The sequence below is a fragment of the Centropristis striata genome, chromosome 7 (assembly GCF_030273125.1).
Source record: "Centropristis striata isolate RG_2023a ecotype Rhode Island chromosome 7, C.striata_1.0, whole genome shotgun sequence".
In the NCBI taxonomy this organism is placed as follows: domain Eukaryota; kingdom Metazoa; phylum Chordata; class Actinopteri; order Perciformes; family Serranidae; genus Centropristis; species Centropristis striata.
The window spans coordinates 9,132,083-9,147,809 of record NC_081523.1 but is presented as its reverse complement, the minus strand read 5'-3'; the positions used below and the strand labels follow the sequence as shown (position 1 = coordinate 9,147,809).

The following is a 15,727-nucleotide window of genomic DNA, read 5'->3' as shown; positions in this document are numbered from 1 at the left end:
AACTCCTTCAAACTGCAGTTTATACAACTGCACAGTTGCACAAGAGCGAGCCAATCAGAGCGCAGACGTTGTGTGACGCAGCGACGAGCCCCGGTCAAACAGCTGCTTAACTTTCTCACGTGCCCGCTGAACAAGAGGAGAAAAAAAGAAAGAAGAATCACTCCAGAGATATTTTAGGAGCATGTAACAATTTCAGAGTCCACACTGAGAACTCACAGACTTTAGTCAATGTACAGTTGTGCTCAGTGATAATGTGTGAGGGCAAGAGGGTGACACGGGACAATATGACTTATAGACATCAACCCAATGGCAAAACAGTGACACAGATAGTGATTAATAATGCTTTTTAAAGATAAAAACATACCATATCCCTAACATTATGTTGCACAGATATATGGGGTGGGAATCACTGAGTAACTTTATCTCTAGTACTCTACATAAGTACAATTTCATACTTTATTAGGGTATTTTCCATTTCATTAAATTTTCAAGGCAAATATTGTACTTTTTTTACTCCCAGTTATTTTCAGTTCAAGATTTTACATAAAAGACATGATCAATTTAAAATGAATGTGCAGTTTTACAAATTAAACAGTATATTAACCATCACACATTAATATTTACATAAAATGCATGAATAATAATCAAATTATAAATACATATGTAATATATATAACCATCCGAGTGGGGCTTTTCTGCACAATACGTTTTTTACTTTTGATACTTTAAGTACTTTTACATAAGTAAGCTTTTGAATGCAGGGCTTTTATGTGTAGGTGAGTAATTTCACAATGTGGTATTGATATTTTTACTTAAGTAAGGGATCTGAATACTTTTGTCCACCACTGCTCATAATATGATGAAATCACAAGACACTGTCCCAAATATTTGCATCACTATACAGGTAATATGTATTTATTTGTTGCATTTGCTGCATTGTGGGGTCAGTTTAACAGAATTTGACAACAGACATGAAACAATGTATAACAGAGTGTGCATTGCCTAGTGCCTCTTTAACACACACACACTGACTGCAACTTGTCCGTGTGTCATCGTTCCAATGTAAAATAGTCACAAACTGCCAGAAAGCAGAATAGTTCTGGGGTCAAAATGTTTAAAGGGAGATAAAAACCCAAAAACTTCTTCCCTTTCTGTCCTCCTTTTGAGTTTCTTCTTTTGTACTTCAAGTTCACCCTCAATTATTTGATGATGAGGAGTCATAAAGTAGTCACTATGGCAAGTCAAATCATATTTCTTAATAAAAATTATTGATATTTGGAGCCATTGTATCGATAATGCATCACGATACGATAAATTACCGTATCAATATTTTGTCCCATACCTAGTACTGACTGTAAAGCCCCTTAAGGAAAATGTGTGATTTATAATGTTGGGCTAAATTAAATAAGGCATACACAATATACCAATAACAATAAATAATCAGCAGATAATGGGTAATTTCTCCTACACTTTTAGTTTAACTAAAAGCTTGTTTAGTCAGTCTGCCTGTTTAGTTAGTCTGCTTTTAAAAGAAGACACTGTTGTAGCAGACCGTAGTTCAAGTGACTGGGGATTGTCGACTTTTTATATATATATTGCTTTTAAGATACCTGCGTATCAACTTTTAAGATACCTGCATATCAACTTCTGACACTTCTATGTAGAGCCAGTTTTTCATTAAAAATCAGGGACACTGAACAACTGAAGAGCCCAAAGCTGGACAAGCCAAAAAAAGTTGTTATTTTTCTGTCATTCCTTCTCTTCTTGGGAAAGGCAGCTGCTAGATTCCTGCTAACCGTAGCACCTCCGTGGGAGTTAGCTCTGTATGCTTTTCAGTTAACGTTTATTGTGTCACAGATGCTTCAAACATGAGTCAGACATTAGGACCGGAGAACAAAAACATGTTTTCATCTTGGAAAAACATGTAGACCTCAGAAACACACCTTCAATTATTATTCTTTCGCATGTTTCTGCATGGAATATAATAATGAACTTGATTTAAGCAGCACCTTTCAAAAGAAAGGGTTGCATAACGTGTAACATATTGCCTAACAGGTTAGACGTGCACACCTTTGACATTTCCTTTTTTACGAGGGCAAAATACGGGGTTAAGGGTTAAAAAACCATCCTGCTGCACATCCAAACAGCCAAAATTACAGGTTAGTGTGAGTCCCTCCTATAAACTCAACACAGCCTTTAATTACTTTCAAATTAAGTAATCTGTAGCGCAAAAATCCAGTGGATCATTTTGCCGTAGACAGTTTAATACTGAAATATAATAACATAATATGCAGACACAGATTACAAAAATATAATCTATAATAATATGTGGTGAGTATCCTAAAGAAGCAGTGAAATTTTTTTATTTCTTCTGGTAATCTGGGGGAAAGCTAACTTACATTAGTATCAATTATATTAGGATGGTTTGCATTTATTTATAATTTGTAATTATTTTGTCTATATGAATATGTTTTAAAAATATATATATTTATGTATATTTTTACATAATATGCTTGTATTTTTATACTTACAACCAGGATCTATTTTTAAACATGTTTTTATTTGAAAAAATGAATATTGATCACCGATATTCAACATACATAATTTTTCTTATTTTCTCTGCTAAAAGCTTCAGATAGAGTTTGAAATATCATAGTCCAAAAATTATAGAATTTATTACAGGACCAGAACATATGGGTCAGATCAGCCTTAGCTATATGACAACGTTCACATGTTTCACTGAAATTAGAATAAATCCTAGAGAACAACCAGGATCTTTAAGAAAACCTTTATTAATCATTATTTTCTTTATGAATACATTTAAATTTTTGCTATTTTATTGTTATATTTCTTTGTGACTACCATTATCATTACTATTTATTTGTATTGTTCTTCACAGGTCTCACTTGTAAATAGTTTTTAACCTTAATGTTACTTCCTGAATAAATAAAGTATTTATATTACTTAACAGTGAATTTTAAAACAAAGTTTAAAAGTTTGCTGTTCATTGTTGAGGTAAGAAGTGTCTCTGGTGTCACAGGTGCTGTCCTTGACCTCTCTTTTTATCTCTGACCTTTCTATTTCTTGCTGTGTTTACACTGATTGTTGTTTTTCGAAGAAAAATATTACAAGCAAAACCTGTGGTTTATTTGTGCAAAAACCAATAAACCACAGGTTTTGCTTGTAATATTTTTAATTTTGGGCCCAGTTCCTATTATTTCTCATTTACAGAAAATCCTTCTTGGGTCAGGATTTAACTAAAAGTCTTAAATATGAAAAGCAAAATATAGCTAAAAGACTAAAAATTACAGATGGACAGAGTTGCCCAGGCTATGGGACACTTTGTAAGACATTTAAGCCAAACAGACGTCCTGAGTTGCTATGTGTTTGATTTTGGGAACATAAAAAATAGGCGTCTTTTGGTTGCTACAGTTGCTGAAATATGGACAAACAAAAGAGCTGAAAGCTGTTTCGCCTATTACTGGTAATGTTGAAGTATTATCAGTACTTTGTATTAATGGTAAACACAGTGATCAGTTTAATGCAGGCCACCGTTGGAATGGCAAACACAGTTGGTCGAGGAAAAACAAGTATTTCAATCTTTAATAGAACAATCAGCAGCGAACGTCTACAATCAGCAGCTTTGTTCTCCTCTTGATGTTCAGACTCAGATATGGGTTTGATGAGCTGGTTGTGGGAACGACATCAGTTTCTAATGCATCAATGTTTTTCACTTCCGTTTGCATTTTTGTTTTATTTTCTTGCAAAACGGGGACATCTGTCCTTGACGCACAGGTATGTTATTACTAATCGATTGATTTTTATCAAATACTGAATTTTAGAAGCAATGTGTTGAGTTATTACAGGAAACTTTTACTAGAAGAGCCTTCAAAATCTGAAATGAGTTACATTTTTCGGGAAAAAAACATATTTTAATATTTATTTTGATTTACATTTATGTTAGTTGGTTCATGAAGTTTGATTTGCAAATTAAATTAAATATGAAATAACCAGTCCAACTGGAAAGCAGCAGTGTAACAGTTGTTTATACCTTTTTTTCACTGAATTATTTTTATTCAATATATATTTGCTAACATTTTATTTATCTGATTATCTAAATTGTATTTTCTCCATCTAAGTAATTTGGTAAATATTTGTTGTTTTAAAATGTATACTTTTAAATAAATTGACTTGACAAATCTTAAATAAGTCAGCGCCACACTAAATTGTCAATACAAGTGCCACTTAAGATTATTTGCGTTATCAATTAATTTGAATGCCATTTAAGTCAAGATTCAGTTAAAAAATAATTTAAAAAATAAACTACATACATACATGATTTAATGTTAGGTCATGTGGAATTAATGAGTAGAAATGATTAAAAAAAATATATAGAAAAGTAGTCCTTTAAATAACTGTTTTAATTAAAAGCCTATTAACTACTATATTAAATTGTATATATTTTATAGTAATTTCAGGATTTAGCCGTATATATTTATTTCCAAGTGATATTTATATTCATATAGTCATATTTACTTAAATAACATTCCATAGCTGATGCCATCAAACGTTTAAAAATCAAAAAATGATACATAATATTTATTATCATATATTAATACTTAACTGCTAGATCTATTACTGAAACACGCAGACACACACACACACAAGGTACCACTATTGTTAATATTCACTCCCTGTCTATGTCACTGTATTGTATTATTGCCCAAAACATTTTTTTTAAAATAAAAATCCAAAATCCAAAGATATTTAGTTTACAATGATAGAAAATAGCCAATTCTCATAACAGAGAAGCTGCAACCAGAAACCTTTTTAGTATTATTATTGCTCAGAAAATAGCCTCACTGAGTTTCTATCTGCAGGTACCTGTTTGTTTCTGTTGGAGGGTGTTTCCTGGCAGTCGTCACGATGGGCGTCTACAGCGTTCTTCTCTTCACCTCCACCTTTGTCTTCATTCTGCTCGTGTGCTCTGTGGATCCCAGATGTGTCCACGCCTGGGTGTTTGGCATCCAGATGTTGTGGCAAACCTTCTGGCACCTGCTTATACAGTACAGGGAATACTACCTACATGAGCCCGTCAGCATCAGGTACTAAACTGCCTTTAAATCAGTTCTTCGGAATGGAAACTGACACCTTAATTATATATTAGGAATCAATGTATTTAAAGAATAAGTCTGGGGATAAACTACATTTTCTTACTGTAATCAAATCCCATGAAATGACCAAAACCCACACTGAAAAAAAGAGATTTTTTCGGCCCTGTAATTATTTCAATCATCTATATAAATTCTACAAAGAAATATGAATTCAGTGCTTTTAATTTAAAATAGCAGTTATTCATGTAGTGCATTACTTAGTGATTGTTTGTTATTATGTGTCCTCAGTTTTGTATGTGAATTGAATCATTCGTTCCAAGTAATATTCACTAAACCAGTTCATTGGCTTAATTAGTTGATATTTTCAAGTAAAATATAATTGAGGGACATCAGTGAATCTGCAATTTACTTGTGTATTTTCATAAATTAAAAAAAAAGTGGTTCTATTAAATAAATATTACTTAGAAACAGCCTGAGTAAAGATTACAAACACTTTTCTGTGTGGAAAAACTAACAAGCCTAGATTTTTTAAAAGTACGTGTTTAACAAAAACTAATATCATCAGTTACTCACATTGTTGCACTGAGTGATATTTATTTCGTTACAGTGATGGACACTGTTCCCACAAACATAATCCTGTTGTTGTAAATATTCACTGGTGCACCAAGAATGCACTACTAAATCCTGTTTTGGAAACATTTATTATAATTTTCGACCCATTTTTAAAGAGTTATGTCTTCAGAGTGCCACAGGTAAGACCTGGAAGTCTGAAGCTACTGCGATGAAGTAACACATTGTTGGTTTTGGACTTTCTGTGGGATTTGATGACAATAGCAACAAAAATAGATTAATGCCTGATTTGTTCTTTAAGACACATAAGTGTACAGAAATTTGTGTTACTACGATAATGTATGAGTGAAAAACAAACAAACTGAATGTTATATGAATGGAAAAAACATTATTGAGTATTTAGGCCCTCCAATAATCAAGAGTAAAATCATGCAGAAAACATATTTCCTTTTAGAATGACACCATTTGTTTACCCAAACCGGAATCTGACAGTAAAATCTCGCCTTAAGATAGCTGTTCTGAAGCTTTCGACCAAATCAGTGAGTTTGCTCATTTGCCATAGTAGCTTTTTCATAATTCTGACTACCTCCAGGACTTCTCATCCATCTGCTGTTTCCAAGAATCAACGTTGTGATATGCTAAAAAAAAAAAAGAAAAAAGAAAAAAGAGTCCAGAACAGCTACTAAATCAACCTTAAGAAGAGTATTTCTTGTCAAGTTTGGGTTCCCACTGTTAAGGACTAGCTTTGAACCATATTTGATATTATGCACTGGGCAAAAACATGAAATGCATACAGATATTTAAACATTTATTTCTCTTCAAGAACCTTTTCTTATGTGATCAAAATTAAAACTCTTCCACTTTCAGATTGTTTTTGGCAGTGTCCTCCCTGATGCTGCTCACTCAGAGGATCACCTCGCTGTCCATGGACCTCCAGGAGAAACGAGTTCTGCTTACAATTGCCGATTCATCCAAAAAGAAGACTTGTGTGAAGCTCCTCCCTCTTATTAGCTACATCCTCAATTTCACCACACTGCTTGGTGGGCCTTTGTGCTCCTACAGCCAATTTGTGTCCTTAATTGCAGGGATTAACATCAACCCTCCCCCTAATCCCCTCAGTGTGGTCTTCATTAAATTGATGCAGGTGTTATTGCTAGAGTGGGGGAGGTTTTGTCTTGTCTATTTCCTGAAACTTAACACCTACAATCCCTCAAATTCTGTCATTCTCCATGGCATGCTGTGGGTTTGGGGTCTGGCGTTGGTTTTGAGGATCCAATATTATTCTCACTGGAGGATCAGTGAATGTCTCAACAACGCAGCTGGTTTTGGCTTTTGGGAAAAGTCACCAGGAGACTCCCCAGACTGGAGCAGACTATCCGATGGAGATGTCTGGACCATCGAATCTTCGAGCCGCATGTCTGAGTTTGCCCGTAGATGGAACGCCACAACAGCCTTATGGCTGCGTAGACTGGTTTATATTAAGTGTAAACGTTTCCCGTTGTTCATGACTTTTAGTTTCTCGCTGTGGTGGCATGGTGGTCATTTCGGTCACTTTGTGGGATTTCTGACCTGGGCAGCAACAGTGGAAGCAGATTATCATATACACAAGTACCTGCAACCAAAACTTTCATCCACATGGAGGAAAATATACACTTGTTTAAATTGGATAAACACTCAAATGATTGTTGCTTGTATTGTTATAGCTGTGGAATTAAGAAATATTTCTGGCTTGAGACTTTTGTCTGTAACACACATAGGTCTGTTTCCATTTTTTAATATAATTCTGCTCTTTATCTTATTCACACTCAACACAGCTTACTGAAATAATCATGTGAATACACTCCCATATGCATTTGTGATATAAAGGGTTCACTCCAATATGAAACGATTGATCAATCTGTTATTTAAATATATTAATTAACTTTATTCCTCTCATCATGATGGGTCTGCTTTTGTCTAAAGGTATTGTATTTCTTCCTTTTTGTCATTGTTGTTTTTTGGATTTTTTTTTACTGGCACTGCTGTTGTAATATGACTCCACATATTTAAGGGAATGATTTGGCATCGTTATTCTAATTTTCATTGAAAAAAAAATGAGGATGGTGTGATTTTTTGTTTTAAAGATTTGTGGGGGAAAAAAAACAACTTAAGTCTCCACAAAATGATTTTTCTTTTCCGGAACATCTCTGCAGCACAGTACTTACTTCAGAATTACAAATATTTTTGCCTTTTACAAATATTGTGCACCCTGTGAACTGTGCTGCTCTGCTTTTGAAATCATGAAAAATTAATAAATACAGTTGTATAAGATAACTAGAATTCATACTTTATTTCTAGTTTCAGCCACTATTGCTTAATTAAGTGGACATCAAGGGTAAAAGCAACAATATTTAAAATGTCCTCATAAAATGAATATCACCTTTGTAATTTAAACCCGCATTATTTCACATTTATGATACAGACATTAAAATAAATAACACCAGGTCATATGAGGCAGCAGCTCGTTGCTTCATACCTTTGAAATTCTCTAGAACTCTGCAGGTGTGTCAAAATCTGAATGACAAGACTCTCATATAAAATAATTGGCAGTTTCTAACAAGCTCAGGCGTGGTTTGTGTCCCTGTATGCCCCGCATGAAAAGATTCCTGTGTGCTGAAGTGAAATGAAAGGAAACCAGTGATTCATAAAGAACGTTGAACTAAAGACCTAGATATTTTTCTAAACAGTTGGTGAACAAAAAAGAACCCAGCACATACTTTGTAATGCTGTGCTTACACCAAACGATTTTCCCAGTCCCAGACTAAAAACTGAAAGTCTTTAGTAAATCTAGGAGTCTTACTGGAGTCACAGCGCGCTCCCGTCATCCCGATCGTTAAGTGTAAGGTAGTAATCTGCGCTGTTTGATAACAGTCTTTTCCTAGTCTTTGGTTTGCGATCATATCAAACGTGTTTGATATTTTCGCAAGTCGCAGTGACGGAACACAATCAACAACCAATAGATGAGCAGACCGGCCAGTAAAACCATAGACATATATACATATGTCGACATATATACATATGTCTATGAGTAAAACCACTTCGACAGGAAAAAGTTACATCACAATAATGTTAGTAAGCTCAAGCCTAAATACAAATATAGAGATGTAATATATTTACGGCCACAAGCGGGATTTTGGGGGCGCTGTTTCATAGTAAAGAGAATAGTAAGCAGACCCAGTTAAAATGTATACATAAATAAGTAATAAATAATTGATGATTAATGTGTGATCAACTAAATGAAAGTTGATAGAGCTGATAAGTATAATTATTCTTATTAAACAAATAAATTAAATATAATTAAATATGACATAAATGTACATCATGAATTATTTTCTAAATTTTCCTTTCCTTTATTCTTCCTTATCTATTCTTCTTGTCTATTTTTACTGTAAAATAGTCAACTTTTCATGTCAGAAAAACAGAAACCCTTTTTCAGCTTTGTGAGGGGCATTTTGTGGCGTCTTCTTTTCTTTTTCTTTTTCCAACACAAACCACTGCACACACAAATATTGCATGGTAGATAAAAAAATGCTAAAGAAAATCTAGTTGTAGTCTTGTAAATAGTGACCCTGCAAGATTCACAGTCTTTGTAGAATCTCAGTCTGAGACTAGGCTGGGACTAAAAACTCTAAACACTTGTCTTTAGATGTGAGCAGGTGTGAGCTGATAGTCTTGCAGGAGTCTTTCCAAATCTTTTCAAAGTCTTCTGGTGTATAGGTAGCATAAGGGGGCCGTTGTTTGTCTGCCCCCTAGTGGTAAAAACTGCATAATGCATCTTGAGGTATAAAAACATGTTACACTTTCCCCAATCATGCATGTTTATTGTGACTAAATGTTGTTTCTGTGTATGTGTTTAGTCACTACAGGTCCTCTTAGCAGCACTTAACCATAGAAGTGAAATATATTTGTATGTACCAGATGTGTTTTAATTATTCATTTAATATCAACTGACTTAAAAACTGCAAATGTTGTTTTATGGGAAGGATATAGTACATTGTTTTGTTCTCTAATTACAAAATGAGAGAACAACACGAAAAAACAAAAGGTTTCTGTGCAGTGATGCAGTATGTGATGTACTGTAAATGTTTTTAAAAAAATGTTCTGCTCATCTCACTTATCTGTCTGCTTCCTCGTTTTGCAACAAAGTCTCTCTTCTTTCTTTCCACAAATTGCCGGCAACAATGCCCAAAAATAACAGCAGTCCAAGGTTTCTGTTTGAGACAAATTTCTTCCAGCAGTCCTCTGGTTTGTTAATGTCCAATGTGTAAATCTAAAAGGAAATGAGAGTGAATATCACGGTTTAATGGGTTAGGGTTAGGGTTAGCTAACTCATCAGTTAACTCATGTTGTTCAACCTAGAAAAAAATCTAAAATGTTAAGAAAAGTAACCATCTTTTATCTTTGTAAATAAACACATTCTGGATTTGATGCATTCTGTTAATTACGTTTTATACAACGTCCAAACCTTGTGTTTTTTAAATCAGGGTTGTAACTAAAACCTGTTAGGGACTTATGGTAGTACACATCACAAATCAACTCAGTTGAATATTATCTCACTGTGGAATGAAGCTGTACTTTAATAATTAACCCTTTGGCATTGAGACTAAACTGTACACCACTATGTTCCTCACCTGATGTGTTAGGTGAATGGCCACTGTGGACAGGACAGCATAGTAAGGGAGAGTCTGCTCAGCATTGACTCCAGCTACAACCAGTCCTGACATCATGGCCACCATGAAGCCACTCAGCCAAGGTTTGGTTTGCTCCTGGAACCTCAGAGCAGTAGATTTTACTCCTACCTTGATATCATCCTCCTTATCCTAGTAATCAAAGAAAGAACAGAGAGAGCCCAGCCTCAATCAGTTTTATCCTTCTTTAAAGTTTGCCAATTACCATTTTTATATCAGTTACTAACCCCATCGTAACTTGAACTCTTGAAGGAAACTTTTGTTGTTGTCACATGCCTCCAGGGTAAATAAAAAATCCTTGATGAATTGAAGTAAATGGAGGCCATGTTTGACAACAGCAAAACGTTATCACAATGAACGTTTACACTCTCACACAACTCATGCAGTATAATTCAAGTCATTTATTCAGTCGTATGCAAAGTGTTTCCCAAATACATTCATTTTTGCTAAAGCTTAACTTTTTAAAACACCACACATAAACTATCTCACACTTGCGTAAGCTCACTACTTGTCCAGACTCACATGGATAAGTAGCTGGTTTAGAAAAGCTTATAGTTTCTACTCGTTTTAAATAGTATGGTTTTAGCAAAAACACATTGGGATGAAGTGAGCAAACAACTGGATAAATCAGACTCTACTTTTCTGCCTGAGGTGTGAGTTTGTAAACATATGTTAGTGATTTAGTTTTGTTGTTCTGTTGTTAAATGCCGTCCCTATTTACTTCAATTCAGCAAGGATTTTATGTGTTTGTATTCTTTGTTCACCATGGAGGCATGCAAGAAAAATAGTTTTCTTCACAAATTCAAGGTAACTAGCTCTGTGTACTGTGTACTTTACCTGATGTGCATATATTGTGTCATATATCAGCGTCCACATCACTCCTGAGAAATACAGAGGCAGGCATACTGACCAATCACAGCAGCCCTTGACAGCGGACCAGCCGAGCAGCGCTCCCCAGTTAAAAGTGAGGCCTAAACAGAAGCAACAGAGGGATTATGAGACCAATTTTAGCTTTGCTTAGGGGAAGAAGTATTCATTCTAGCTGTAGAATGAGGTTAAACATGCAGAAGATTCTTATACATTACATACCCAACACAAACTGTGGCCAATAAGTGATCCTCTTCATCAGCGGGTAGGAGACGACAAGAGATAGTGAGGCAGCACCCAAAGCTATGCTGTGAAGAAGATTATTAAAACTGTGTCAAATCATTAAATATATAAACAACTAATTTTGGTTATATTCTTTCTGTATTCTAACATACAGCCCTTATTGTTGTACAGTTACACACTAGAGGTAGCACATTTATAGAAAGGCAGCTGGTGAAGTTTTATCCAGTTTTTGTTTTGAGTTATTAAGTTTGTCTTAAAACAATAGTTAGGTACCTATATGTACATTGAAAGAGATTTTTCTCACTGAAATTATTTCTCCTGTTCATACTCGACATTCAAGTCATATTGAAGCCAATATGAGCATTCATCAGCCAGAGTGAGACAAATAAACTGAGTATCTTCCACAATTTTTCTTCTTAGTATACAATTCCTATAATTTCTGGACAGTGGAGGAACAGACATAAAGGACATTTTTTGTTCTAAAAAGACTTACTTTGGAAGATAGACACATTATTTGTCTTACTGAGACCTAAATGTGTTTTTGTTTGTGGATTTTGTCCCTCGCACATTAAGAAGGGAACTCTTTATGGCCAGTTTGAACAGGAAGGATGCTTACAGCAAGCAAAATGTCCTTCTGTGTTCTGATTATTGTTCTAAGACAGACTTCAGAAAATGTGAACGTATCCTTAATGTACCTTTTGAGTACATACTGTATTTTTTGCAACATTACCCAGGACTTACAAACACCCTTGGTTATTTGTTCCGTATTCCTGTTGTTCTTTTTGAACCAATCACTATACAGACCTATTGAAAACATGAAGAACGTTGAGTACCTGTAATAGTTGAGACACAAGAGAACCCCAAGTGCCAGAGAAAGTTGCCCTCCTAAGAAGACTAGTGCCTGCCTCCGAGAAATCTCTCCTGATGCGATCGGTCGAGTTGCCGTCCTTGCCACCTGCAACCAAACATGATTACTTTTAATCAGAATATACCGTTTACCTCTTACAATAGTCAGTTAAAGCAGCAGAAAATTACATTGTAAAGAAAATATTTTGTTGATTAAAATGGAGCTTAGCTGTTCAGGAGTTATCACAATAAGATAAACCAAAGGCACCGGTTACTCTCAGATAAGTAAGTGGCAATATAGTAGTTTTATACCTTTTGGTCAAAGTCTTTATCCCACATGTCATTGATGGTGCAGCCCGCTCCTCTCATCAGCAGAGCACCTGTGCCAAACAGTGTGAGGATGCCCAGATGTGGGAGGCATCCGGGGTCGGCAGCCAGAGCAATGCTCCATGTACATGGGAGGTAGAGAAGCCATGTTCCTATAATACACAGACACACCATCACTTTCATGAACTGATCAAGGGATTAGCAAAAAACAGCCAAAATTCTGTCTGTTTTTGAAAATAATAATCATATGATGGCCATAAAAATGATCAGAGTCTCTTGAAAATGATTGTATAAACAAACAGGTAGATGTGATGAAAAATGAATCTACTAACCAATAGGTTTGTCCAGTCTCATCAATCGAAGGTATGGCTGTACAGGTGCGGGGGCTGAATTCACAATTGTAGCAGCTGATACACTGAATGATCTTCTCCCATATTGTTGTGTTTCATCTAGTCTGAGTAACGGGCGGATAGCAGTGTGGCTGCTAAACACTTTTCTCAATGCACTGGAATCTGAGTGGAGACTCACATTTCTTGTCCTTCCACCTTCTGTGTGAAGGAAGGAGCTTGTCAGGGAGTAAAGACAGGGATAAGAAGGTCCGTGATGAATCCTCCTCAGGACATTCAGAGTTATCCGACTGGTCAGCTTAGCTGGGAACATGGTGTTTCTCTGAGATCAGACTGACATTGTCTCTTTTCCCTCTGAAACTGTCACCCTATGCACACAAAAAAATACACACACAATGGTCTGTCAAAGGCTTTTTCACAAAGGAGGACTGATTTGCTGCAACAGGCAGTGCTTTTGTGTCGGAGTGAATCAACTGCACAAAGACTGAGATGCTCATGTGCCATAAAACTGTCTGTTTTATCTGCGACTTTAAATTTTAAAACAATCTGTCTGGTTGTATTAACTGTTGCTGGTAGTAAGTTAGCCTTAAAGTGGAAACACTTATACTGATAACAGCACAAACTGACATTATTTTGGTTAAAATGAGTGTTAGCAACAAACCAACTCTGCTGATAACTTTAGCTTAAGTTAGCTAGTTAGCCATTTCAGACTATTTGTATCAACATTAATTCGTTTTAACCTTATACAGCGTGATATTACAATGAAACCAACCTCCACTGTAGGTAACAGTTGTTTAAATGTGACTTTTATGGGGAACTAGCTACTGCACAGGTGGCTCCTGGGTCACTGCTGCTACACTGCAGTTGCGTCTTCCTGTTATGGTCCGCTCGATATTGCTCCGAAGGAAACAATGCCACTATGCGGAACCAATGCCAGGCGTGATCGAGAACAAGAACATCCGTTTTTTGGATATGATCCGGAAAATCTCAGTCGAGAAGCGCAAGTTATGGTCTTAATGTGATTAATGATTTTCCAAGCTCTGTTAAATCTTGTGTCGTTAATATACAAACAGCAATACCACAGAGACACACAAGCTGGGGCTAATGTAAACATGACCAACTGAAGCGGGCCAGAAGATGTCTCTCCAAATCGAGGAACATATCGTCACCCTGTTAAAATAATAGCCTAACTCTTTTATCAAGTTTTGCAGGAAACACAAAAAAACTTCACCAAGCCTGTCAGAAACATGATATGACAAGTATCGTGAGCATTAATGTTACTTCAAAGTGTCATTAATGTTCATGACACATCCCATGTCATGTTTATGACACGCTCATGTCACTCTTATGTAGACACCTTCAAAATGAAGTGTTACTATATCTTGCTTAAGTCACAAAGGCATGTTCAAAAAATTGCCTAAGTCATATTTTATTTTGACTTCGACATAGTAAATCCGCTTAAGTCACACACTTGACATAGGCCATTATCTTAAAGGGGTAAAATCACATGATCTGATCAACTGAGGATGGAGGCGATTTTACCATAGGTGGCCGGCATCATGGGGAGATGATTTAGGCAAAAAAACAAAAACAATTTTGACAAAAAATGACTTAGGCGATTATTTTAACAGTGTGACGATATGCATGTTTTAATTCGCCTCTTTTTCAATATTCTCTTGCTAATGAACAGTGCTGTCCCCATGCTAAGTTATGTCAAGGTACTACTGTTTTTTCTTAAATCTAAATCAAACAAGGGAGACTGCAAGCTGTTTTTGACCTCTTGTGTGGCCCAAAAGGGACCGTGATATTGCCAAGTGAGCTATACAGCAGGCTAAAACAGAAACAAGGATGAAATACTTACTTAAATAATTTATTTTTATTTTTATTGGAAGTTTGTCTGGGCTGTTGGCACAAAGGTTCCTCATGTTTACCACTTGGTTTGCTGTAATAATTCCCAAAGTGGCGTAGGTTTTATTGATAAGTAAATATTCATTGATAAGATGCTAAGAAGTACATTATGTCACCTGTGAAAATATTTAACACTGTTAGACTGTTACTGATTAATGAGGGTTTTTTTTATTTGCAAAGGTTTAAAAGTATGAAATCGGCCACAAAGCGAAATCTAAGTACTTCCGGTAAAATATATGTGATTTCACAATAAAAGCACATTTGGATTTTTTTTTTTTTTTTTTTTTTTAAACAACCTAATCTTAAATATGAGATGCACCAACGATACAATTTATTATAATATGTATAACATCCCCGTAAATTACAAAACAAATTAATAACAAAACGGATTATTTTACTTTTTGTTTAGACAGTATCTTATGATCAGCATGTCCGCTTGTCTGATTTAATCCTTTCTGGTTCCTATTCATAATGTTAAATAATTATATACAAATACATATTTTACTATTATTGATTATTATTACATGTGCTCAAAACCTTTTTATTTTGTGTTAATTTATCAGAAAAAATGTCACTGTGAAATTTAGAAAATTAAGCTTTTTTTGTCTATGAGAGCATAATGACTCGAAAAGATCCCCCCAACAATCGAATTACTATCACTGCTATTATGTATATAATTATACAATGTTATTTATGATAATATATAAAAATAAACATATAAACATCGTATTTGCCATGTTCATCTTTCTAATCACTTGCCAATCAAACATTGTTCATC

General features: G+C 35.2%; 2 protein-coding genes across 3 annotated transcripts; one reads left to right on the top strand and one right to left on the bottom strand.

Annotated features, from left to right (window-relative positions):
- The first annotated feature begins 3,673 nt into the window (after window positions 1–3,673).
- mboat4 (membrane bound O-acyltransferase domain containing 4) lies at window positions 3,674–7,506 on the top strand. The gene is made up of 3 exons (XM_059336684.1): window positions 3,674–3,795; window positions 4,881–5,105; window positions 6,552–7,506. Exons 1-3 carry the CDS (start codon window positions 3,674–3,676, stop codon window positions 7,504–7,506), a joined length of 1,302 nt encoding a protein of 433 aa, XP_059192667.1.
- coq2 (coenzyme Q2 4-hydroxybenzoate polyprenyltransferase) lies at window positions 6,375–14,921 on the bottom strand. 2 transcript variants are annotated; one of them, XM_059336464.1, is made up of 9 exons: window positions 13,814–14,019; window positions 13,027–13,409; window positions 12,680–12,846; window positions 12,355–12,476; window positions 11,501–11,586; window positions 11,249–11,382; window positions 10,355–10,543; window positions 9,838–9,993; window positions 6,375–7,253 (listed from the first exon to the last, which is right to left on the bottom strand). In XM_059336464.1, exons 2-8 carry the CDS (start codon window positions 13,352–13,354, stop codon window positions 9,838–9,840), a joined length of 1,182 nt encoding a protein of 393 aa, XP_059192447.1. In that variant the 5' UTR covers window positions 13,355–13,409; window positions 13,814–14,019; the 3' UTR covers window positions 6,375–7,253. The 2 variants fall into 2 exon arrangements, with proteins under 2 accessions (XP_059192447.1, XP_059192446.1); XM_059336463.1 differs by lacking the exons at window positions 6,375–7,253; window positions 13,814–14,019 and adding an exon at window positions 14,903–14,921 and having other exon boundaries at window positions 9,453–9,993.
- Window positions 14,922–15,727: the final 806 nt, after the last annotated feature.

Coding starts and splice junctions, on each gene's coding strand:
- mboat4 (XM_059336684.1), top strand. CDS start 3,674: ATGGGTTTGATGAGCTGGTTGTGGGAACGACATCAGTTTCTAATGCAT. Junction 3,796..4,880: donor CATCTGTCCTTGACGCACAG/GTATGTTATTAC, acceptor TTCTATCTGCAG/GTACCTGTTTGTTTCTGTTG. Junction 5,106..6,551: donor CATGAGCCCGTCAGCATCAG/GTACTAAACTGC, acceptor TTCCACTTTCAG/ATTGTTTTTGGCAGTGTCCT.
- coq2 (XM_059336463.1), bottom strand. CDS start 13,354: ATGTTCCCAGCTAAGCTGACCAGTCGGATAACTCTGAATGTCCTGAGG. Junction 10,544..11,248: donor ACACAATATATGCACATCAG/GTAAAGTACACA, acceptor TTTGATTACTAG/GATAAGGAGGATGATATCAA. Junction 9,994..10,354: donor CCATTCACCTAACACATCAG/GTGAGGAACATA, acceptor ATTTCCTTTTAG/ATTTACACATTGGACATTAA.